This window comes from Phacochoerus africanus, chromosome 7 (genome assembly GCF_016906955.1).
Source record: "Phacochoerus africanus isolate WHEZ1 chromosome 7, ROS_Pafr_v1, whole genome shotgun sequence".
Classification (NCBI taxonomy): domain Eukaryota; kingdom Metazoa; phylum Chordata; class Mammalia; order Artiodactyla; family Suidae; genus Phacochoerus; species Phacochoerus africanus.
In genome coordinates, this window is record NC_062550.1 from 77,382,212 (window position 1) to 77,408,548 (window position 26,337).

The following is a 26,337-nucleotide window of genomic DNA, read 5'->3' on the forward strand; positions in this document are numbered from 1 at the left end:
TTGGACAGCCCACACTGGTCATGTGACTCTTAGGTTTTAGATACAAAGATCTCTTTCAGCCTCTGCAGAATTTAATATTAACTGTCTTTTCCCTTTTAAAAGATTTCTTCCTTTGTTTTTTACTTGCTGCTTTTTAAAGTTTTCACTGTTCTGACTACTTCTGTTCTTGTTTGCACAATATCCTTTAATCCTTCTCTGCTTTTTCTTGAAGCCTGGAATGCTTTTCCCAACATCTAAATCTGTGCTGTTGAGTATGGGAGCCACTAGCTGAATGTGCCTATTGAGCACTTGAAATGTGGCCAGTTCAGACAGAGATATTGTGTAAGTATAACATACACACTGGATTTTCAAGATTTAAGATGAAAAAGAGAATATAAAATATCTCACTAAATTTTAAAGTATTGATTACCTGTTGGTAGTATTTTGGATATATTGGGTTAAGTAGAAAATATTGCTAAAATTAATTTCACCTGTTTTTCCTTTTGAAACATGACTACATCATTTGTGGCTTGATTTTATTTCTCTTAGACAACATTAATCTAAATTTCACTTTTCCTGGAGTTTCCATTGTGGCTCAGTGGTAACGAACCTAACTAGTATTTAAGAGGACACAGGTTTGATCTCTGGCCTCACCCAGTGGGTCAAGGATCTGGAGTTGCTCTGAGCTGTGGTGTAAGTTGCAGGCGTGGCTCAGATCCAGTGTTGCTGTGGTGTAGGCTAGCAGCTGTAGCTCCTATTCAACCCCTAGCCTGGGAACTTCTGTATGCCGTGAGTGCGGACCTAAAAAAAAAAAAAGGCAATAAATAATAAATTTCACCTTTCCTTAAAGACTTCTCGATCAGTTTTTCACCTGCTAATATATATTTCTCTTCTGAACTATATAGTACTAGCCTTCTGAAACATTTACTTACCATCCCCTCAGTTAGATAGATACTAAGCATCTTCAGAGCCAGAGTGATTCTCCACAGTCATTCTCCTTTCATACTTTGGGATAGAGGTTATATAGATATGAAAAAAATATGTATACATACATGAGTGGATGGCTTGGCTAATATTACCACTTTATGAAAGTAGTACCATATACTTATGGTAGATGATTCCTGTTGTGATGTTTTTGCTTAATCTGGATAGGCAGTAGGAGAGGTTGCTGTGAAGGAAAGGAGAGACATTACTCAGATCTGAGATGTTAAAATCTGACACATACTTCCTCCATGTGTAACTAGCTACTCCAAGCCCCTCTGATCCCTCTGAACTGTGCTGTTGTGATTTTACTGCCATCTGGTGTTAGCATTAGGAAACTGTAATTTAGCATTTCATCTTTCCTTTCCCTCCAGAGAAAACAGGCAGTCTTTCCTCTGAATGTGGACCTGTTTTTCTCCATTTCCTGAGTAAGTTATCAGGAAGAGCTCATTTCATTTCACTGTAGGAAACCTTTATCCTCCTCCTTGGAGCAGTCTTTTCTTGCTGTTCCTGGTAACTTAGCACTTCTTTTTCTCCTTCTGTGGCCACTTTCTTTCATTCTTCTCAGGCAGCCCATTTCCTTCTCAGTGTGGTGATTTTCTAGTTCTAGATTCTGGGCCCTCTGCATAGTTTATTCTTTGTTTTCATCTGTCTATACACCCAAGGCTTTAAATACTGCCTATTTACAGAAACATTTCTAACTATAGCCAAAAATCTCTTCTGGTCTTGTCACCGGTATCTGTAGTTACCTGCTTAGAGGTTACATGACCATCTCAAATATAGCATGATCGAGTCTAAATGTGGACCTCCATGCCATCCCTGTTTCTCAGACCTGTTTTTCTCATTTTGGTAATTCATCATGCCAGAATTCTGAGTATCAGCTTGGCATCCACTGTCTCTCTCACTCATTGGTCAAACTTTTGCCATGTCCCATTGAGTCTACAAAAGTACATTCTCGTGCATGTTAAATGTGTGCTTCCGTCTAATCTAAGCCACTAGTTTTTCTTGTCTGGTTTAATAGGCCCCTACTTCGTCTCCCTGCAGGGACTATTGGCTGCATTCACATGTTTCGTTTATATGTTTACTATCAGTGTCTCCCACCAGCCTCAGAGTTCTGTAATGGTGGGGACTGCACGTATTTGGTTCACCATTGGGCCCAGTGTCTGGTACAGTTCCTAAAACCTGTCTAATATAAATTATATACATAGCCACTCCAGCTCCCAGCGATGTTGATGTGATTCCTCTAGTTTTAGTGATTGAACTTGAATATATTGGAATTTCTTTAATACTTTATTTCAGTATTAGTATTTTGTCCGAGTTCATTTATTATAAGTGAGTTTTAGTTTTCTACTTTTGTACTGAGAAAATTATATACATAAAGGCAGTATATTTTGGGTATTAATCAATTAATGATAACAACCTACTTTTATATTGGGAACTACAATCAGTATGTTGAAATTATTTTCTGAGTATTTGAAATTGCATGCCTTTGGTTTGTCTCTTTAGCATTCTTCTGTCTGAAGTTTAATGTTCTTTAATTTTGATTTGGAGATACATTTGTTAAATCTTCTACTAAGCCTGTTTGACTCCAAGTGTTCTTTTAAATAGAACCTCATGTCTTGATAGTTTTATTTAATAATTTTAATTTGCTTTGCTGTTTTAAAGATAGTTTTGCTTTATAAAGTTTTATTGTTTGGCTTTACTTCCTGCTTTGAGTTGATAATAATGCTTAATAGGGACATTTAGGAGTTCCCATTGTGGCGCAGTGGTTAACGAATCCGACTAGGAACCATGAGGTTGCGGGTTCGATCCCTGGCCTTGCTCAGTGGGTTAATGATCTGGCGCTGCCGTGAGCTGTGGTGTAGGTCACAGACGTGGCTCGGATCCTGTGTTGCTGTGGCGTAGGCTGGCGGCTACAGCTCTGATTTGACCCCTAGCCTAGGAACCTCCAAAAGCTGCAGGTGTGGCTATAAAAGGCAAAAAAAAAAAACAAAAAGAAAAAGACATTTAATTTATAAAAATAGAGGTGATACAAAAAGTTGTTATTTAGAGATGGGCAACAATCTGTATACTCAGGACATAAATTCAGAGAGCAAGCGTTTAATAGGTGTTTACTAGGGTTTCTCAACCTTGGCGTTGTTACCACTTTGACTCTCCTTTTTCTGTGTATGTGGCTGAGAGCTGTCCTGGGCATTGTAGGATTTTAGCAGCATCCTACCCCTAACCACCAGTGGCATTCTCTTCTCTCCAGTTGTAACAACACAAATGTTTGTAGGCATTGCCAAATTATTTTTGGGGAGGGGAGAGGGCAAAATCACACCAGATGAAAACTGTACTAGACGTAGAAAGAGGTAATAGGCCATGACATGTCTCATTGGGGAAATTTTTGGCATTCTCTAGTTGTCTTTGAGAGTGTGGTAGTTCTGTGGTATGTTGTTAGTGGCAAACTGAAGTAGAGAGTATATGACTATGTTTTTCACATTTTGAAATTTCTGTGCTTGCTTAAAATGAAGCAACTTTTGCACTTAACCACCTGGTTCTACCCCAAACTGAAAAAAATGCTGCATTCTAAATTGTATCTCACTGATAACGTTTCCCTTTATTGACTGACTTCAGAAGTTAGGTGGTGGTAGAAAAAGGGAACAAAAATTACAACATAAAGAGTAGTTTGTAACCAGAGCTTTTGCCATTCGTACTATGTATCTAGAGTACAGGATATAGTTAACTTATTTTATTTTTTCTTCAAAGGGACATGAGAGATGGCTTTAGAAGAAAAAGTTTCCACTCTTCCCATTACATGAGAGACCGGTCTCCTCATAAAAGAGACACACCGTTTTTCAGAGAATCACCTGTAGGCCGAAAGGATTCTCCACACAGCAGATCTGGCTCCAGTGTCAGCAGTAGAAGTTATTCTCCAGAAAGAAGCAAAACGTACTCTTTCCATCAGCCTCAACAGAGAAGTATGTATTTTTGAGGATGCCTTTTTTTTCTTCACAACTTCCACTGTTAAGAATGTACTGAGTCAGATTGCCTTCTAGTGTTATATTATTTTAAACACTTTATTTGAAAAATTTCAAATTCATTGAAGAGTTGAAAGAACAGTATAGTGAATGTCTCTCTCTCTCTCTCTCTCTCACACACACACACACACACACACTTTGGATCCATTTCAAATTGCAGTGCAAGTTGCATTTCTCTTCTCATTCTTCAGCTTGGAAGAGGTATGTTTGTAATCATGTCAGAAAGTTACACAGTCTATATTTTCTGCTAATTCCTCTGCCGGTCCAACCTCTTTCATGTTCTGTCACTAAGGGAAATCACTAATATCTTTCATGAAAAATAGAGATAGATTTCCCCTAAATATAAGGTGCCTTATAGGACCAAGGCTAAAACCTGCCTTAGGTTCATTCTTTTCCAATGTCCACTTTTTTTTTTTTAAATTTGGAGTGCCTGGACATGCATGGCATTCTCTGGCATCACAGCCTGTCATCCTGACTGAGTTGCTTGGTGTATATTGGAATAAATAAGAGAATCCACTTTTCTAGGTGTAGCTTTCCTGTATTTTCCTTCTAAACTCTTACTACCTGCAGTCGTCCTTATTTACAAAAGACTTCCTTACGCCTTCTGTATCCAGGGCACTGAATTAGGACGGTGTCCCTGTTACCAAAGAACTAGAATATATATGTGTATTTCCCCAACTAATAACAACTTTATCAATATGTAAATATAACATGTAAAATGTAACATTAATACAAGACTTGATATGTCATAAATGAGTTAAGATGACATAAGCAGGTCAAGATAGGAGACTCGCTGTGAGGATGAAAGAACATGTCATGGGGGAGTATCATCTGGGCTCATCTTTTATTTCTTATTTCTGCCAGTGAAGTGTCTTGTAGGTAGAAGGAAGTATTTTTGGTTTTGTTTGTTGTCTCTTTAGGGCCTCACCGGCAACATGTGGAAGGTCTCAGGCTAGGGGTCGAAACAGAGCTGCAGCACAACACAGGATCCAAGCCACATCTGCAGTCTACACCACAGCTTATGGCATCACCAGATCCTTAACCCACTGAGCAAGGCCAGGGGTGGAACGCATGGTCCCCATGGATACTAGTCTGAGCCCTGATGGGAACTCCTAGGTAGAAGGAATTGTAGGCTAAGGCACAGAAGCCAGAAAAGTCTAGGATATTTCCTTTTATACTTTCTGTTTTTAACTTCCTTCCTATTAGCTTTTTTTTTTCAAATAATGAGATTTTTAGTTTAACAGTCTTTGCCTCCTGCATGTTGAAAGTGACGGAAGGTCACTTAAGATCAGTAGATTGTCTCCATTGCAGCTATTGCCGGATTCCTGTTTTTAACAAACCTTTATTTATGTACAGAGTTAGGTGGAGTGGGGCTTCCAAAAAATGTATTTTGGATATATGTGTGTAAATGATTATGCGGAGGTAAGAATACTATTTGAAGGATTTAAAATAAACAGAGTCACTTACACATGCCTGATTGCTTAAAATATTCTTGGAATACTTCCAGGTAACTGAAAGTTTTACTGTGGAGTTCACTGTTAAAAATTTGGTATTTTCTCCTTTGCCTCACTTCCTTCTCCTCTCCCCCTTCAAGTAGATAAATAGCCTCTAACATATGCTCATGTGCACAGACATAAATATCCCAATTAGCCATATACCTTCTAGAACATATTTTTTAGATGTCTATGACTTAAATCCTGATGTATTAATAATTTGGTTAAGAAGAAGAAAAGTGTTTCTGGAAACTGATTTTGAAGCGTTGTTAATAAAACAAGTAAAATGGAAGCTTGAGATCCTTCCTTACAGCTTGTAGTGATACCATTATTTATAATGGTTCCTGGTGAATTAGCCTTATTTTTTTACCTTTTTTTCCTCTACAGCAGATTTCTAGGGAGGTATCTTCTATCTGCTTCCAGCCTGGTAGTTAGTGGCCAAAACTATAAAATCTTGGAATGAAACATGGAGGAGCCACAATGTGATGCTCCTGTCTTAATGAGTCCAATATGCTTTCCTGATACTCTGAGATTCTAAAACCTTTAAATATCTTGGAGTGATGGAAAGATAACAGTAAGTTGGGAGACTAAAATCTGGTGTAAATTGAATGAAACAGAGTGTATGACCTTGTTAATGCCTCCGTGTTTATTTTCTTAAGTCATTCAGCTTTGAAAGTAATGTTCTTTAAGACAAAAAAAAAAAAGTTTGTTCTGGGAAAACTCTCTTTACAGGTTTCTTTGGTTTGATTCCTTAGCTATTTGGGCTGAACTGTTAAAGTGTTTTTCTATCCTCCTTTCATTTAGTTTTCAGATTAGTTACATAAGATCATCTTCCAGAAAGTTAATAGAGAAGTCTTACTTTAAACAATAAATGGAAAAAGTAATTGTTATTTTACATATTTTTGATACTGGTTTCTGCTTTATTATTTATTTATTTATTTATTTGTCTTTTTGCTATTTCTTGGGCCGCTCCCTCGGCATATGGAGATTCCCAGGCTAGGGGTCAGATCGGAGCTGTAGCCTCCGGCCTACGCCAGAGCTACAGGAACTACAGCAACGTGAGATCCAAGCCGCGTCTGCAACCTACACCACAGCTCACGGTAACGCCGGATCCTTAACCCACTGAGCAAGGGCAGGGACCGAACCTGCAACCTCATGGTTCCTAGTCGGATTCGTTAACCACTGCGCCACGACGGGAACTCCTGGTTTCTGCTTTAAATCTAAATCTTGCAAGCATTGATGGCACAGTGCTTTTCTTCAAAAAAGCACGGAGAAATATGGTCCTTTAGTTAGCAGTCACTTAAACTGATTAGCAATAAGCTTAATTAGTAATAATGGGTTAATTTAGTTTTCCAATGTAAATTGAAATTTTTACAAAGATTTTAAATGTTTCTTAAAGTAACAGATAAAGTAGTTTTCTTATTCCTTGTGCCCTCATTTTGCTAATTATTTTTTTAAATTTTTTATTATAGTTGATTTACAATGTTCTGTCAGTTTCTGCTGTATAGCAAAGTGACCCAGTCATACATATATATGCATTCTTTTTCTCATATTTTCTTCTTTCATATTCTATCACAAGTGATTGGATATAGTTCCCTTGTTGTAGAGCAGAACTGCATTGCTTATCCATTCTAATGTAATAGTTTATATCTACTGACTCCCAAATCCCAGTCCATCCCACCCCCCTCCTCACCCTCAGCAACCACAAGTCTGCTCTCTGTTCTGTGAGGCTTTTTCTGTTCTGTAGATAGATTCATCTGTGCCATATTTTAGATTTCACATATAAGTGATATGTGTCTTTCTGATTGACTTCACTTAGTATGAGAGTTGCGTCCATGTTGCTGCAAATGGCATTATTTTGTCCTTTTTATAGGTGAGTAGTATTCCATTTTGTATACATACCACATTTTTAAGGTTATGCTTCATTTTTATTGCTGTGGCAGTTTTGAATACACGTGGTTTTAATATAATTTTTTTAATGTTATCTATTTATTTGTTATTGTAACTGATTTACAATGTTTTGCCAATTTCTGCCATACAGCAAAGTGACCAAGTCTTAACATATATACATTCTTTTTTTCACATTATCCTCCATCCTGATCCATCACAAGTGATTGGATATAGTTCCATGTGCTATACAGCAGGATCCCCTTGCCTGTCCGCTCCAGATGCAACAATCAGCATCTTCTAATTCAAGATGCCCAATCCATCCCATTCCCTTCCCCTCCCTCCTGGCAAACACAAGTCTATCCTCCATGTCCATGATCTATTTCTGTTTTGTAGATAGATCATTTGTGCCATATTTTAGATTCCACATATAAGTGATATCATATGGTATTTATCTTATCTCTTTCTGACTTACTTCACTCACTCTGAGAGTCTCCAGTTCCATCCATGTTGCTGCAAATGACATTGTTTTGTCGCTTTTTGTGGCTGAGTAGTATTCCATCGTGTAGATGTCCCACATCTTCTTAATCCATTCATCTGTTGTTGGATATTTAGGTTGTTTTCATGTCTTGGCTATTGTAATAGTGCTGTCTTGCTAATTCTTTAATTTTTAATTTTTTTTCTTCTTGTTCATAGTTTTCCAAGTAATTTTACTTATTTAAATGATCACTAATAGTCTGTGCATTTAATATATCTCTTATGTGCTTAATTATAAGCCACAGAATGGTTTTTATTACTTTTTTGACTCATCTTTCTCATTTTATGCTTACACACTCACTCACTTGTTTACACTTGTCCACACATGTTGTTTAATTCTTTTCTATTTAGCCTTTTGAGTTAATCATATGGAATTTTGTATTGCTTTAGATTAATTATCTTCCTAAATCAAACTGTTTACAACTTGAGCTTCATATTTAAGAATTTTTTGCCCACAGCTTAAGTGGACTAAAGTGGTCATAGCTGTAACTACTATACTATTTTTCATTCCTTATTGTTGTTCATAATTACATGCTAACGGTGTAGGTTGTCCTGATTAACCTCATTTCTTTTCCCTTTGTTTATTATGATACTGTTATAGACAGAATTGTTTTGTTATATACAGCTTGTATATTTTTACTTGAAGTTTATTTTCATTCTAATTAATCTAATCAAACATCTCCCCATTTATCAACTCGTAGATATTTATTTCCTTCTTCCTTCCCCTCTCTCAAATGAATCCCATTGTTATCCTATTTTATACTTATTAAATTTACCTTCTCTTTAGTATAATAATAGCACTAATAATGACACCAGGGATTACTCTGTTTAGTCTCCCTTGTCAGTGTGGGAGGCTTTTTGTTAAGGTACTTGATGCTTAATATATTGCAGTTGAGTAGTTCCATTTTTGTATAGCTCATTTTTAAAAACAATTAAAATCTTTTCCTGTAAAATATCTACTTAATACTGGTTTTTTAATTTTAGATCCACAAAGATATTTCTTTTTATGTTGTAACCTTCTGTGTATTTGAAAAGTACCATCATAATCTTTTCAGATTTTTTTTTCCAGGTTTAAATATATCTAGTTTCTTTAAGTCTTCCCTTTTTTTTTTTTTTTTTTTGTCTATTTGCGTTTTTCTAGAGCTGCACCCGAGGCATAGGGAGGTTCCCAGGCTAGGGTTCTAATTGGAGCTGTAGCTGCCGGCCTACGCCAGAGCCACAGCAACGGGGGACCCCAGCCGCGTCTGCGACCTACACCACAGCTCACAGCAACGCCGGATCCTTAACCCACAGAGCAAGGCCAGGGATCGAACCCGTTCCTAGTCGGATTCGTTAACCACTGAGCCATGACGGGAGCTCCTAGTTTTCCTTTTATTTGATGGAGTTTTCAGACCTTTTGTTTCCTAATTTTCTTTTTTCTTTCTTTTTTCTTTTTAGGGCCACACCCACGGCATATCGAAGTTCCCAGGCTAGGGGTCAAATCAGAGCTAAAGCTCCCTGCCTACGCCTACGCCACAGCAACATGGGATCCAAGCTGCATATGCCACCCACACCACACAGCTCATGGCAAGGCCAGATTCCCGACCCACTTAGCAAGGCCAGGGATTGAACCCGTATCCTCATGGATACTAGTTGGATTCATTTCCTCTGTGCCACAACAGGAACTCCCCCAATTTTCTTTTTCTTCTTTTCAAGTTATGATGTCAGAAGTGAATTTTTATTTTGTCAGCCACGTTGTATCACTCGCCCTGTTGAAGTATAGTGTAAGCCATTTTTCCATATGTTACTGTAAAACAAAAACCCCTGCAGGCTGTACTTTTTTAGGTGTAATTGTGTGTCGTTAATGCATTAAAACAAATTCTAGGAATGCTAAATTTCATCTAATAACTTTAGCTTACAATTCTCTTCCACAGAGGTCCTAAAATCTCTTCAATGATCCTATATATTTAGCAGCAGGTAAAAACAGCTTTGTTTTATCTAGAAATGAAGTATTCTTTATGTGTTTTATATTAATCATTAATAATTATGTTGGGGAGCATAAAGCCCAATATAGAAATCTCTGGACCTCTCCTTTTGTTGACCTCAATCATTTATCTTCATTGCTGTTATTCAACCAGTTGTGATTTCCCATCTTGTTTTCCTTTCCACTTGAGGATTATAAAGCATTTTCTCTATGAAACAGTGACTTGAAACAATGATTGCCTTGCTTTTGTTTTGTTAATCTAGTGAAACTCCAAGAGATGATTAAATAAATACTTTCAAACGCTTTGTTAATTCATTCTAAATATACGCTACTGATTAATGTCAAATTATCAGTGATGTTCATATATACATTAGACTGTGTGACATTTCAGTTGAATTTGTGAAATATCATTACTATGGTGGATTTGCAAGTTTATTATTTTTGTTGATTTGTATCTGGTTTTCTATAGCTTTGACTTTGGGCCCAGCCTCCCTTTGTTTTCTTGATATCAGCAGCCATTATTAAGAATAGAAGATATATGGGTTTTTTTTAGTTTTTTTTTTTGTCTTTTTGCTATTTCTTTGGGCCGCTCCCGAGGCACATGGAGGTTCCCAGGCTAGGGGTCTAATCGGAGCTGTAGCCACCGGCCCACGCCAGAGCCACAGCAACGCAGGATCCGAGCTGCGTCTGCAACCTACACCACAGCTCACGGCAACGCCGGATCGTTAACCCACTGAGCAAGGGCAGGGACCGAACCCGCAACCTCATGGTTCCTAGTCGGATTCGTTAACCACTGCGCCACGATGGGAACTCCCAGAATAGAAGATATTTTTAAGAAAGACTTACTCATCTTTGTCTTCGAAAGTGCATCTTCGAAGATAACTGAAAGCCGAAGAATAAAGATACTATTTTCAGCAGAGTGTATCTGAAAGATAGACTCTATTGTTGAACTTGAGTGTAATGAGAAAAGACACATGTCTTAAGACCTGTTGGCTGTGAATGAATTTGGAAGTCCACATGAATTTTTAGATTATAGCTGAAATTCCAGTAAAAGTGAAGGCTAAGTGTGCCTTTAGAAAAAAGGCTTTTCAGTGCAGGTGTAGAGTGATAATGGGAATATGGAAATAAGGCTTTACCATCAGATCATGTTTACTACACAGTAAGAACCTATTTTATTAGAATCTAAAATACTAGTGTTTTTTGGTTTTGTATTTATGTTTAATACTCATACAGCCATTCAACAAAAATATATTTCACATAAGTGGTTCAGGTGAGACAGATCCAGTCTTTGCCCTCGTGAGGGAGATGAGTCATTACATGGCACTAGACATTTAGGTGATATCTGAAGAGGGGGCAGAAGTTGGTGGAGGGATGCAAAGTTCATATGGAGTGGATGAAGTATGATTTAATCTTGGACTGTTAATTGTTCTTGACTGTTAATGTGCTACTGAATTAGATTCCACAACATACTCCTTTTGGTTGTGGGAATCTGTTCTTTAATCACATGACAGCTTTGGCTGTGGGTTTTCTGGGTGAACCCTAGGAGTACAGCTGTAACTTTTCTGGCACCTGAATCATGGAGGTTCTGAAACAGTAATCAATGACATTTTCATATGTGTAGGCATTTAAGTCATCCCTGTTTTAGGACTTACCATGTTCTGTCAGCACACACTCATAATATGCAGATGATGTAATGTTTTGTGTATACTTTAAAAAGTGAGCCCATGTGGTTTTAACTGATGTAGTAGAGGAAAGTTTCCTTTAGAAATACACTTTCATGTCTTCATAGTTAATATGCCTTTATTTCAACTTGTTGGATATGTAACCTCCTAAAGATGGTTATTTTGGGGAAGCAGAGATGGTACAAAGCTTTTATAACCCATTGTCTGGTTGTTTTTTCTGTTATTTTTTGGTTTGCTTACCACAAGTCTCATTTTTCTTGTGTCTCCTCCATTTTTCTGTTTCATACCATCTTGAATCAACCAGTAGGTCTCTGAGAGATTATGTTCTTCCTAACCAGGAGCTCTCAATGTGCATGTCTTCATCCATAATCCAGAAAAAGAAATCATTTTCTTAGCATCTTTGTAGCCACCACATCTTCATTTGTTCGTATCTTAATTTCTCTTTTAAAGCTTTAGCTCTTAAAGGAGAGATGAATGTACTACCTGTACTGTTAAGTTTGTTTATCGGTAAAATTTTCAGAAGTATCTGGTTTTGCTCTTATATATCAGGCACTGTACCAAGAATTTAATAGTTTGTGAGACATAGCCCCTAACTTTATCTCCAGTGAGGTGTTTTGTTTTGTTTTGTTTTTCTTCTCTTTTCTCCTGGCAGTGTATTTTGCTTCTACATGGGTTATCAATAATTAGTAACACTTGGTAGGATTGGACAAGTCTGGTTAAGTTCATCATTGCTTTCATTAGCGAACACAGCACCAAAAAAGTATATTTCTGAAAGATCTTATCAGATTTGCAGCTATTATATTCAAAGGGTCTTCAAATATTATATTGACATTCATTTCAACTATCATTTCAAAGAGTTAGCCAGGGTAGAACTTTTAAATGTCTATTGGAACATTAAGCTGCTTCTCTAGCTTTTATTTCACCTACATGGGAAGCACTTTATACCTAGTCTATGGAACCAGTATTTGAATTTCTTGTTCATTTTCTTCCTCCTCATTTATTTTTTCACTCACCAATATATTGACTTGGATTTTGATTTCCATACTGCCAACTTTAGGATTTTTCTTTCCTGGTTTCTTTCCTTCATCCTAATTTAGAACTCATTTTCTTTAGCAAGTCACAGCAAAGGCAGGAATGTGTTGAGCATTTTTGCTCTCCTCTCAAGCAGGGGTCTGTGTCTGCTTACCATGATCACCCGTGAGATGAATTTGAGGTACTGACCAAATAGCTAAGGAGTAGCATTCTGTCAGAAATATAGAAGTGTGAGTGAAAGGAGTGGATTTGAGAGACACTTGTCTTCATAGTTGGTTGGAGCCACATGGGAATAAAACAGGAAAAAGATTTGAAGATAGGAACATTCATTTATAAGGAGCAATAACTAACAAAGAAGGAGAAGGGTGTAGTGAGGAAGATGTAGGAAGACAGAGAAGTACAAAGGCATGAAAAGCAAATGGCAAAATATTAAGAAACACTTATTTTTAAAGCATTAAGCTGCTATAGTAGAGGACAAGAAGAAAGACCTTTAACTGTAATATAAGCAGATCATTGGAAACTCCGAGATGAAGAGTTTAAGCACAGTGGGGTTGTTTCTGTTAATCTCTGTGTTAAGAAAAAATTACTCCCTGGAGTTCCCTGGTGGCTCAGCAGGTTAGATCAGGCATTGTCACTGCTATGGCTCAGGTTTCCTCTCTGATGCAGTTTTGATCCTGGGAACTTCTGTATGCTGCAGACACAGACAAAACAAAAAACGAAACTAAAACTTAGTGGATTAAAACAACCAACCACTTACTTATTTATGATTTTGCAATTTGAGCTGGATTCAGCTGGGGAATAGGACAGGCCTGTTGAGGGCAACATGGATGGGAATCTGTTGTTAAATATAATTCCTACAGAGTCTTTGAAATTTGGAATCAAACTCAATCAATACCGTATCACTGGTGTGTTAGTAAACTGACTTTTTAGGGGAAAAACACCTGCTCATGACATTTGCCAATGTCCATAGAGTGAATACTTTCACCATGGCTGTTTTCAGGCTACCAGTGTAGAGTCACTGAACTTAAGAGTTTTGAAGAGATACAGGCAGTTCATTCTCGCCGGCTAATGTGAGACAGGCCCAGGCCTCCAGACACTTCTGTAGAAAAATATCATTGTCCTAGTCTTCTTCATCTACAAAGAATTTGAGGCAGGTTATCAAAAATAAACAGTTAATAAAACAGGATTAGGTAATTGGGTAAAGAATTTTATATAAAAGTGAAATAATATGGTAATAAAAGAATAAAGTTAGTAGTTAAAGAATAGATGCTTATGATAAGGCTCTCAACAGTTACCATAAGTGAACTAAGGATTTGCCTAAAACAAAGAGGAAATGGGTAATAAATAAGTGTTCACAGTGAAACTTACATAAAAACAAATCAGGTGCTCCGGAGGAACAAATCTTCTTCTGATGACAGATCAGTAGTGAGAGAAGGATACCGCATCTTCAAGTAGAATGGCAATATTTGTGTGATATTTCTTGAAACTTTTTTTGTTTTGTTTTGTTTGCCACACTTGTGGCATCTGAACCTGCGCCACAGAAGCCGACCAAGCCGCTGCAGTGACAATGCCTGATCCTTAACCCACTGCACCGCAGGAGAACTCCCAGACTTTTTTTTTTTTTTTTTGGTCTTTTTGCCATTTCTTGGGCCATTCTCGCAGCATATGGAGGTTCCCAAGCTAGGGGTTGAATTGGAGCTGTGGCCTCCGGCCAATGCCAGAGCCATAGCAACACGGAATCTGAACTGCATCTGCAACCTACACCACAGCCCACGGCAACACCGGATCCTTAACCCACTGAGCAAGGCCAGGGATCGAACCCACAACGTCATGGTTCCTAGTCGGATTCGTTAACCACTGAGCCATGAGAGGAACTCCCTAAACCTTTTTTTTTTTTTACTACATGGTGTTGACAATGCTAAAATAATTCAGAAAACGTTATTTTTTCAGAAAAAAAGAAAATCGGCAATTTGGGATCTATAATAGAATAATTTGAAATAAATGCTAAGAAAGCTTATTGGAAAAATAGCTGAGAGACCCAACTAGTTCATTTAGGCTATTTAGAAAGTTGATTCCATCTGCATAATTAAGATTTTGCAGGTAAGGAAATTAACAAAATATTTACAAGATTCTAAATTTGGAATAATTAGGAGATCAAGCAAGAGAGTAGCTGGGGATTTGTTTATAAAGAAGATCCATATATGAGAGAATTAGCAAGATTTAGTTATAGGCTGCTTGTGAACAAGACAGAAAGACTATTTGCAGGTAGCCATTGTATGCCCAGGGAACTGATATGCTATGCCATGAAAACCCCTTGTTTTCCGGTCATGATTCATCTTGGCATTCTTGATTTTTTTGGTGTCATTCTTTAATCCTTTGGATGTTGACGCTGTGGAGGACATTAGTTTAGATGCTTACAATGATGAGTAAGATGGGTGATCTCTGTCTTTAACTTTCCATGTCTTTTCATAGGATCCTTTTCTCATTACTTTTCTGCCCATGCTGTCCTTGGTTAGCCTCATCTTCATACATTGTTGTTGTATCTAACTAGCTTCTGGTCTTAGAGATTTTTGTCCTATTCTGTTATTTATTTCTCTTCAGGAGTGGTTGTTCAGACAGCCCACCTTGAAGGCAGGGTAGGAAAAAAGTTTGGATCACCAGCAAATGCTCAGAAGTTCCTGTTCTCATTACTCCTACTTCTGGGTTCTCTTGTTCCTCCTGGACACATAGATGCTGGTGTTAATTCCTTCCTGCCCACCTTTCCCTAGAGTCCGTGCGTGCTGGTGCCTCCTACAAACGGCAGAATGAAGGAAAGCCAGAAAGAGGTGAGTTTTGAGCTAGATTTTGATTTGGGGTTGTGAAGGGTGGGGGCTTAAGTTGGTAGAGGTTATGGAAATGGGGAAAGTGTATAACTGCTCCATTAGTCTACTGTCAGAACCAGAGTTGAACAACAGGAGACTCAGGTAGTATTATTAGGGGAGATAGGTAGGTTTGGTGTCTAGGCTAGCCATTCCAGGTCAGAAACAGCCACCTCATAGGAAGTGGAGATCTGTAGTGTAGAATAGACAAGTCATTGCCAGATAGGACCTAACAACAGTAGGATCAGGGCATTTCTATCTTCTATGTGCTCCTTCTGCTGCCGTCTGTATCATCTTTTTTCTTTGTCTTTTGCTTCTTGCCTGTCCCTTCCTTTCATGCAACCTGGTATATGTGAATATATGTTAATGTTTGATAAACCACCTGCCCTGTCCTTCCATGTTCCTTTGCTTTTGCACACTGAGATTTGTTGAAATCTGCTTAAATTAGCCTTACACAGCTGAAATCATGAAAGATCCCAAGACTACACTTGGGCAACACACTTGTCATACCTGTATTGCTGATGCTTTATTTGGAAAGGAAATGCTAAGTAAGAAATTAACAGCTGCTTTGAAAGGTGTTTTGCTGTGTCCAGCTGCTGTGTGCCAGAATCAAGCCTATAATTATGCCTTTAATTAACGTAGTGTGTGCTGTGTGGACTGGTCCAGCTCTTCATCCTTTTCCCAGGAAATACTTATCAGAATAGTCTGGGGGAAGCCTTTGCATCCTAAGGGTAGAAAAATAATTCATCTTTTCACCTAATTTTTGAATACTTACTCTTTTCTTAAAGGACTTGACTAGGTAAGCCTTGGATATTCAAAAATAAACTATGATACATATTCCTCTAGGAGGTTTTGGTGCAGTGGGATAGACTGACACTATCCCAATAGCATGTGGAATTTGCCATGTGTAGTGGAACTACAGTAGGGGGTTACTAAATAAACAATGTTCTTAGTCCTTTGGGGATGTAGTGATGGTTGGTATCATTTTGCTTTTTTTTTTTGTCTTTTTTTTTTAGGGCCGCACCTGCAGCATATGGAAGTTCCCAGGCTAGGGTTTGAATCAGAGCTGCAGCTGCTGGCCTATGCTATAGCCACAGGAAAGCCAGATCTGAGCTGTGTCTTCAACCTATACCACAGCTCATGGCAACACCGGGTTCTTAACCCACTGAGTGGGACCAGGGATTGTTACCACTGAGCCACAATAGGAACTCCTCATTTTACTTTTTTCTTTTCTTTTTCTTTTTTTTTTTTTTTTTTGTCTTTTTAGGGCTGCACCTGCAGCATATGGAAGTTCCCAGGCTAGGGGTCAAATAGGAGCTGCAGCTGCCTCTGCCACAGCCACAGGAACACAGGATTGGAATCGAGTCTGCAACCTGTACCACAGCTCACGGCAACACTGGATTCTTAACCCCCACTGAAAGGGACCAGTAATCAAACTCACATCCTCATGGATACTAGTTAGTTTCTTTACCGCTGAGACACAGTAGGAACTCCCTTCATTTTACTTTTGTTTTTTAAGGTCTGTAAGGACTTTTAAGCTTGCTTACTGTGAAAGTCTCTTAATGGCACCACAAGTTAAAAGAGTCTAGGATTATGTCCTTTTAAAGACTATTGGGGCTTCAGAGTTGGAATGCTATGCCTAGATCAGGAGTTTTCAATCTTAGTGCTGTTGACATGTGAGGCTTTGTTGTAGAGGGCTGTCCTATGCATTTTCAGGATGTTTAGCAAGCATCCCTTGTTTCTACTTACCTGTGCCAGTGGCATTCACCCACTTGGGACAGTCAAAATCTTCACACATTGCCAAATGTTGTTGGGTGCAGAGTGTGGGGTGTCGTGAGAAAGCTTTCCAGGTCTGTAGCACATTGGAAGGAGATGTTATTTATTACTTCCCCAGGTGGTTGGAAGCCCTTGAGCCTGCAGGCCCTTACTTAGCCATCTGGACCAAAGCAGGAAGAGCATTAAGAGGCTTTTTGACTGAAGCTGGCTTTGCCTCAGTTTCAAGGTTGTTTGTCTCTGCTTTTGCTCTTGACTGCTTTCTGACCCTAACCCACTATCCAGTCTTGACCAGTTTCCATGCCACTCTAAACTTGGTGCTACTTTTTCCTCTTTTCCATAATTAAAATTTTCTTAGCACTCAAGAGCAGAGGATTTATGTTACAGTTGGCATACAGATGATTTTATGAAATGCTTTTCTGTTAGTAACAGTTCACCATTACTTTTAAGATTAACTAAATTCTTTTTTGTTATTGTTGAACCAGCTAAAGTAATGTTTAAATGTTTTCTGCCTTAAATTTCTGTAAAAACAATAGTATACATAGAGTACTGTGTGAGTGTCTACAGTGACTGAAGATAAAGGTTAGTGACTTTATTTCATATGGATTTATTTTAGCCATTTAACAAATATTTGGGTACTCATTCATGTCAGGCACTGGATTAGTACTCTGAATTATAGTTTCCTAGTTTTTATTTTTATTTTTTAAACTGACTATTTCATAAATGCCTACTAAATTTCCTATATATACCTTTCTCTTTGAGCTACTGCTTAATTAGCTGATTCTCTTTGGTAGTGTCATATAATAACCTCCATTGGATTTTTAGTGTGATATATTAAAAGTTAGCTTTTAGAAACTTGGAAAAGGAAGCACTTATGATTTTAAAGTGTTTTTTGGCTTTTCTCAGGTTTTCTCTGTGATTCTGTGTTTCCTGATTGGCATTGACGTGACTTAGGTTGCCATATATGCTATCCTTTGGTTCTACGTTATTTGAAATTTTTGATGGTGCCCAAACCTCCAAGAGAGATAGGAGGAATTAGATATTAACATATTTAATTTAATAATGTAATAAAGATTTCAGTACTTTAGTAAATATATGGCCCCATCCCATGTTTATTCAATTATAAAATCACTCTGAAAACAAATGAGCTAGAAAATTGCATTTTATATATTTTGTATAGGCAAAGAGAGACCTGTTCAGTCTTTGAAAACATCAAGAGACACTTCACCCTCAAGTTCTTCAGCAGTTCCTTCATCAAAGGTTTGTTACATTTCTAAAATCAATTTAAAGAGGAATTACAAAGTAAATGAGATATATTGTCTAGTACAGATGCTTTTATTCTTTACTGTCATACCTAATGGGGGTAATATGCTGCATTCAAAAACTTGAGTTTTGGAGTTCCTGTCATGGTGCAGCGGAAACAAACCCGACTAGGAACCATGAGGTTGTGGGTTCAATCCATGGCCTCCCTCAGCAGATTAAGGATCCGGTGTTGCTGTGAGCTGTGGTGTAGGTTGCAGACACGGCTCGGATCTGGCATTGCTGTGGCTCTGGCACAGGCCGGCGGCTACAGCTTCAATTAGACCCCTAGCCTGGGAACCGCCATATTCTGCGAGTGCCGCCCTATAAAAGGACAAAAGACAAAAACTTGAGTTTTAAGTAACCACAACTTGAAAGTAGCCACCAGAGTAAATGAGTTTTCTCATAGGATTATTTCCACAGGTTGTGCTAAAATTAGTACTTACTATGCTCCTCATCTTGACTCTAGCCAGGTTGGAATAAATATTCAGATGGGGCATATTTGAGCAACTATGCTTTTATTTTGGAAGTGGGTATATAGGCAGAGACCAACATTTATTGTATGACAGTTTGATTCTAGATACTATATTATGTGTTTTCTTCTGTTTTTAATTCATATAAAATTTTTGTGATGTAGGTAAGTTTGTATTTCCATTTTATTTATTTATTTTATTTATTTTTTGCTTTATTTTAGAGTCACACCTGCAGCATATGGAAGTTCTCAGGCTAGGGGTTGAATTGGAGCTGTAGCTGCTGGCCTATACCACAGCCACAGCAATGCGGGATCTGAGCCACATCTGAAACCTACACTCCAGCTCACGGTAACACCAGATCCTTAATCCACTGAGCAAGGCCAGGGATCGAACTTGTGTCCTCATGGATACTAGTTGGTTTTATTACCACCAAGCTCCGGGAACTACTCTATTTCCATTTTATATTCAAAGCTCATAAGTTAAATAATTTTCTCAAATTATTTCACTGGTGAGGTCTCCCATAATTAAAAAATATCTATACGTAGAAGTTCCCTTGTGGCACAGCAGGTTAAGGATCTGGTGTTGTCACAGCTGTGGCACAAGGTTGCAGTTGCGATGTCATTAAAAAGTCTGCAAATAACAAATATTGAAGAGCATGTGGAGAAAAGGGAACCCTTGTGTGTTCTGTTGATGGGAATGTAAAGTGGTACAGATGATATGGAAAACAGTATGGGGATTCTTCTAAAAGAATAAATAAAATAGAGCTATCATATTATTCAGCCATCCACTTCTAGGTATATATGCAAAAATGATGTGGAAACAGGGCGAACACATGTTGACTTGAAGAGGAAAAGGAAGCTTTGCACCCCTTTCTATAGCCTTGCCTAAGCATCTTTTATCATAAACTGCTTCTCATTGGCCACAAAACTCAGCCCACATGTCAACACCCTAAAGAGTTTGGTGTTTATCCACCATGATGCCTCAATTTGCATGTCTGACCACTTTCTCATACTAAGAAGAACAGCCAAGATGGTGGAGTAGAATGACCCTGAGCTCACCTCCTATCATGAGCATATTAAAATCACAATTATGTATAGAATAGTCATGGATGAAAAAGACTGAGGCCTATCAGAAAAGATCTTCTATAACTAAAGACATAAATAAAGAACCACAATGAGGCACGTAGGAGGGGCAGACTCATGAGATAATCAAATCCCATACCCCTCAGGTAGGCAACTCACAAACTGGAATACAGTTTTATTACATTGGTTATTCCACAAGAGTGAGAGTTCTGAGCCCAACCTCAGAGTCCCCTAACCCAGTGGTTGGGCACCAGGAGGATGAGCCCCCAGAGCATTTTGCTTTGAAGGCCTTCAGGGTTTAGTTGCAGGAGCTCCACAGGACTGGAGGCAATAGAGACTTCACTCTTAAAGAGAACACACAAAACCTTGTGCACATCAAGACCCAGGACAAAAGCAGTAATTTAATATGAGTCTGGGCCAGGTCTTGGAGAGTCTCCTGGAGAGGCAGCTGGTTGGGGGCAGGAGGCCAGCTGTGGCTCACCCTGGAGATGTGGATACTGGTGGAGACATACTGGGGAACATTCAAACAGGTGAACCCTGTTGCTGGCCCCTATCATCTTGTCTCATTAGCACCAAGACCTGGCCCTACCCAACACCCTGCAGTGCCAATACTGGGACACCTCAGACCAAACAACTAACTGGGTTGGGGGCACAGCCCAACCCATTAGCAGACAAGCCGTCTGAAGACTTGAGCCCACGGCCACCTCTAGACACACTGCTAGATGTGGCCCTGCTCACCAGAAGGCCAAGACCCAACTTTACCCACCAGTGGACATGCACTCGCCCTTCCCACTAAGAAGCCTGCACTAGCTTTTAGACCACCATCACCCACCAAGGGGCAGATCTAGAAGCAGTAAACTAGGATCCCACAACCTGCAGACTGAGCCTGCCAACAATAAATAAGACCTTACCATGGGACCAGCTTGACTCTGACCCTGGCCCTGGCCACTCACAGGCCAGTGCAAGCTTTGGGACAACTTGGACAAATATACAACCGTGTCAGGAACCACCACCCCCCTCCCCACAACCCAACAATCTGAAAGAAGCTCTGGTATCCCTGGATACTGCATCCAGACTCTGGGAACCAGCTGTCTGCCACTAGTCCAGCACTAACCCCAGGATCTGGCTTTACCTGTCAGTGGTTGGGGAAGAGTTCCAGAGTCTTTGGGACCCTGACTCTGCACACTGGTGAGCCAGCATTAGCTCCAGGACCTCTAGGATTTTGCAGCCAGCCACAATCATGACCAAACCCTGCTAAACAGCAGCCAACAACATCCACACAAGGCAGGGCCTGGCAACCAACTTGTACTAGAGGCCAACCAAGCCTACCAGACTACCCATACAGTCAGCCCACCACAACAGAAGTCCCCACACAGCCCTCTTGGGGGACCCCCTGGAGCATATAGCTTGGGTGATGTGAATGGAGTGCCCTACTGGGATGCATAGGATGTATTCTACAGAAGGCCACTTCTTCAAGGTGGAGAAATACAACTAACCTACCACATACCTAAAAAGTACAAATAGTAACTTAGACAAAATGAGGCAGCAGAGAAGTATGTTCCAGGCAATAGAAGAAGATAAAACCCCAGAAGAAGAACTAAGTGAAGTAGAAATAGGCCACCTGTCTGAAAAATTTCAGAGTAGTGATCATAAATATGATCAAAGAATTCGGGAGGAGAATGGATGTGTAGAATGAGAAGTTAGGTTTTTTTTTTTTTGTCTTTTTGCCATTTCTTGGGCCGCTCTCGCGGCATGTGGAGTTTCCCAGGCTAGGGGTCTCATTGGAGCTGTAGCCGCCAGCCTATGCCAGAGGCATAGCAACGCGGGATCCGAGCCGCGTCTGCAACCTACACCACAGCTCACGGCAACGCCGGATCGTCAACCCACTGAGCAAGGGCAGGGATCGAACCCGCAACCTCATGGTTCTTAGTCGGATTCGTTAACCACTGCGCCACGACGGGAACTCCAAATGAGAAGTTAGTTTTTAACAAAGAGAAATATGTGAAGAAACAACCAAACAGACATGAAGAATGCAATAACTGAAATGGAAAATACACTAGAAGGGATCAATAGCAGACTAAATGATACAGAGCTGGAAGACCAAGTAGTGGAAATCACTGTCACTGAACAGAAAAAAGAAAAAGAATGAAAAAAAAATGAGGATAATTTAAGGGTCCTCTGGGACAGGAGTTCCCATTGTGTCTCAGAGGAAACAAATCTGACTAGCACCCATGAGGACTCAGGTTCAATCCCTAGCCTTGCTCAGTAGGTTAAGGATCTGGCGTTGTCCTGAGCTGTGGTGTAGGTCGCAGACACAGCTCAGATCTGGTGTTGCTGTGGCTATGGCGTAGGCTACTGGCTAAAGCTCTGATTCAACCCCTAGCCTGGGAACCTCCATATGCTGTGGTTATGGCCTAAAAAGACCCCCTCCTCCCCCCAAAAAAGAGAGAAAAATCTCTGGGGCAACTTCAGGCACACTAGTATGTGTATTACAAGGGTCCCAGAAGAAGAGAGAGAACAGGGCTGAGAACATATTTGAAGACATAATGGCTGAAAAATTCCTAACCTGGGAAAGCGAACAGTCACTCAAGTCAAAGAAGTAGGGTTTCCTACTTTGTACTTACTCTAGAGAGGAACACACCAAGATACACTGTAATCATCAAATTGACAAAAATTAGAGAGAGACTGTTAAAAGCAGCAAGAGAAAGGCAACAAATGACATATAGAGAAACTCACATGAGACTATCAGCTTGTTTTTCAGCAGAAACTCTGCAGGCCAGAAGAGAGTGGCAGGATATATTTAAAGTAATGAAAGTGAAACACCTAAACCAAGAATACTTACCCAGCAAGGCTCTCATTCAGATTTGATGAAGAAATCAAAAGCTTTACAGACAAGCAAAAGCTAAAGGAATTCAGCAACATCCAAACCATTTTTATGACAAATGTTAAAGGAACATCTCTAGGCAAAAAAATGAAAATGCCACAACTAAAAACAAACATTATGAAATGATAAAGATCACCAATAAATCATCTACACAAAAAGCTAATAAAGAGGTTAAAAGACAAAAGTAGTAAAATCGTCTGTATCCACAATAAGCAGTTAAGGGATACAAAAAACAATTAGATGTAAAATATGATATCAAAATGGTAATCATGGAGGAGAGTACAAATCAGCATTTTTAAAATGCATTTGAAATTAAGAGATCAACAACTGAAAAAGAAAATGATGTAGACATATATATCTAGAGTGCTATAGAAAAACCTCATTGGTAACCACAAACCAAAAATCTGTAGCTGATATATACACCAAAAAAGGAAGAGGAGTCCAAACATAAAATCCAAAATCCAAAGGAATTTGAAGAGGGAAAAGAACTAAAGAAGACCTTCAAAAACAAATCCTAAACAATTAACAAAATGGCAATAAGAACATAAAGATTGATAATTACTGTACATGTAAAGGGACTGGTGAATATTCCAACCAAAGACATAAAGTGGCTGACTGGATACAAAAGAGCTGTTTATGTGTTGCCAATAAGAGACTCACTTCAGATCTTGAAACACAGAAAGAAAGTAGGGGGATGGATAAAGGTATTCTATGCAAATGGAAATCATAGGAAAGCTAGAGCAGCAGTGCTTATATCAGACAAAATCGACTTTAAAATACTTAGAAGAGACAAAGTAGGATACTATATAATGATCAAGGAATCAATTCAATAAGAAGATATAACTGTTGTAAATATATATACACCCAGCATTGGAGCACCTCAATATATAAGGCAAATATTAACACATAAAAGGAGAAATCAGTAGTAACACAGTAATCATAGGGGACTTTAACATTTCACTGACATCAATGGAAATACCATCTAGACAGAAAATCAATAAAGAAGCACGGGCCTTAAATAACACATTAAACTAAATGGACTAATATATATATTAGATATATAGAGAGATCATTCCATCGAAAGTAGCAGACTACAGATTCTTTTCAAGTGCACATGGATCATATTCCAGGGTAGATCACTTGCTAGCCTACAAAACAAGCCTTGGTAAATTTAATAAAACTGAAATCATATCAAGCATCTTTTCTGACCACATCATTGTGAGATTAAAAATCAACTAACTGACAAAAATCTGCAAAAAACACAAACATGTGGAGGCTAAACAATGTGCTGTTAAGCAATGGATCACTTATGAAATCAAAATGAAAACAGGATCTCAAGGAGATATTTGCATTTCTTTGTTAATTGCAACATTATTGACTGTAGCCAAGACATAGAAACCACCTATGTGGCCCTCAATGAATGAATGGATAAAGAAAATGTGTATAAAATAGATAACAAATAAGGACCTACCATATTGCATAGAGAGGTATATTCAATATCTTGTAATAACCCATGACGGAAGAGAATGTAAAAAAAGAATATATATTTATTTGTGTGTGTGTGTGTGAACTGGGAGTTCCCTGGTGACCTAGTAGTTAATGATGCAGCATTATCACTGCTGTGGTGTGGGTGTCTTTATGCTGTAGGTGCAGCCAAAAAAATTTTTTTAATTATGTGTATAATTGAATTTTTTATAGTTATAGTTATTCAGTTATTGTATAGTTACTCAGTTATTATTATTATAACTGAATTTTTTTAGTTAAATGTGTATAACTGAATCACTTTGCTGTATACAATATTGTATATCAACTATATTTCAATAAAAATTTTTAAAATTATACAGAACCACTCAGTGTGGTAAACACCTTGGCTGCAACTATTTATATAACCCATTTAGTTGGATGTAAACATATGAATAAAATAACAAAAAAGAAAATACACAATGGAATATTATATATTTATGCATATCTGTAATATACACACACATATATATATGCACAATGGAATGTTATTCGACTGTGAGAAAGAAGGACATCCTGTCATTTGTGACAACGTGGAAGGCTCTTGAGGGCATTATGTAAGTGAAATAAACCTAACAGAGAGAGGCAAGTATTGTACGATCTCACTTATATGTGGAATCTAAAAAAGTCAAATTCACAGAAACAAAGAAGGGTGGTTACCAGAGTCTGGGAGATGGGAGAAAGGGGGAGATGTTAGTCAAAGAGTGTAAACTTGAAGCTATAGGATGAATAAATTCTGGAGCTCTAATGTATAACACAGTGATTATAGTTAATAGTATTTTGTACAATTGAAGTCTCTGCTAAGAGAGCTATAATGTTCTCACCACAACAAAGTGACATGATGCAGGTGTTAACTAATGTATGATTGTGATTATTTTGCAGTTTAAGAAAAGTACGTATGTATCCATTTTATAGAAAAGGCTTAGATGTTAAATAATTTCTCTAGGACATATCTGCTCTTCCCTGCATCAGTTCTTATCATTCCTTCCTTCCCAGCATCCCAAAATAAGTTGAAAAAATGATTCATGATTCTAATCTTCAAAAATTAAAAATTTGGGATGTCGCTGAGATTTTCTTTACCAACTTCACACTTCTTCTCCCTTTCCATAGCTGTTGTTACTTCTATTCGCTTCTTTTTGTTTTCTGTCATTGGTATGTTTGGCCTTTCTGCAACAACTGGCAGTCTGTGCTGGTGTTTGGGGGAGCTGCTTCTCTGCCTCAAATGAAAAAAAGAAAAAGGTGTTTCTGAGCTTTCCCTGAAGTCTGAGGATGCTGGAATGCTGGATTTTGAACAGGAAAGATGGATTGGATTTTTTGGTTCTTTTTTAACCATATCAAGGGTGCTTTTGAGAGGGTCACAGTTTCCTTGGTCCCCAAGGAAAGCATTATGTAGCAAAGCATTGGAAGGGCAGACGTTTTACAAATTTATTAAAGCGAAAGTACATTTTCAGAGAGAAAACTTACCTGTGCGCAGGTTATAAAGAGGGGCCGACTCATTTTACAGTCTGTTCTTATACCTCACCCCACCCCAGGCAGACCTGAGTGGAGACGCAGTTTTTCCTGCCACAGCCCCCTAGGCTGTGCCTGAGGGCTGAATGTTGCTTTAGCTCTGTGTAGGGCATATTTGATCTGATTGGTCTCAGGCAGGATGCTTTATTTGCATGGGGAACTGGTTATATAGCGGCAGGGTGAGGAATGGGCTACATTCCTTCCCTACCAGGCTGTTCAAGGTGGGGGAAGGGGCGTTACAGTGCGACATGGCCAGAGGCTTTGGGTTTAATCTCCTTGAAGGGAACTTGAAGCCTATAACACTTTGAAAGACTGACTTTTTTTGGTGGGGAGGTGTGGCAGGGTGGGGGTGGGAGTCGGGGGG

At 38.8% G+C, this 26,337-nt stretch overlaps 1 protein-coding gene across 10 annotated transcripts in view; it reads left to right on the top strand.

Annotated features, from left to right (window-relative positions):
• Positions 1–26,337, top strand: part of PPHLN1 (periphilin 1) — a 151,064-nt gene that overhangs the window by 68,218 nt on the left and 56,509 nt on the right. For 6 of the 10 annotated variants that reach the window (XM_047787998.1, XM_047787989.1, XM_047787995.1 and 3 more), the window contains 3 exons: positions 3,709–3,920; positions 15,343–15,399; positions 18,386–18,465. In XM_047787998.1, the coding sequence (XP_047643954.1) occupies positions 3,709–3,920; positions 15,343–15,399; positions 18,386–18,465 (349 nt within the window). The remainder of the gene's footprint in view (positions 1–3,708; positions 3,921–15,342; positions 15,400–18,385; positions 18,466–26,337) is intronic. The other 4 variants (XM_047787992.1, XM_047787996.1, XM_047787994.1 and 1 more) reach the window with 1 other exon arrangement.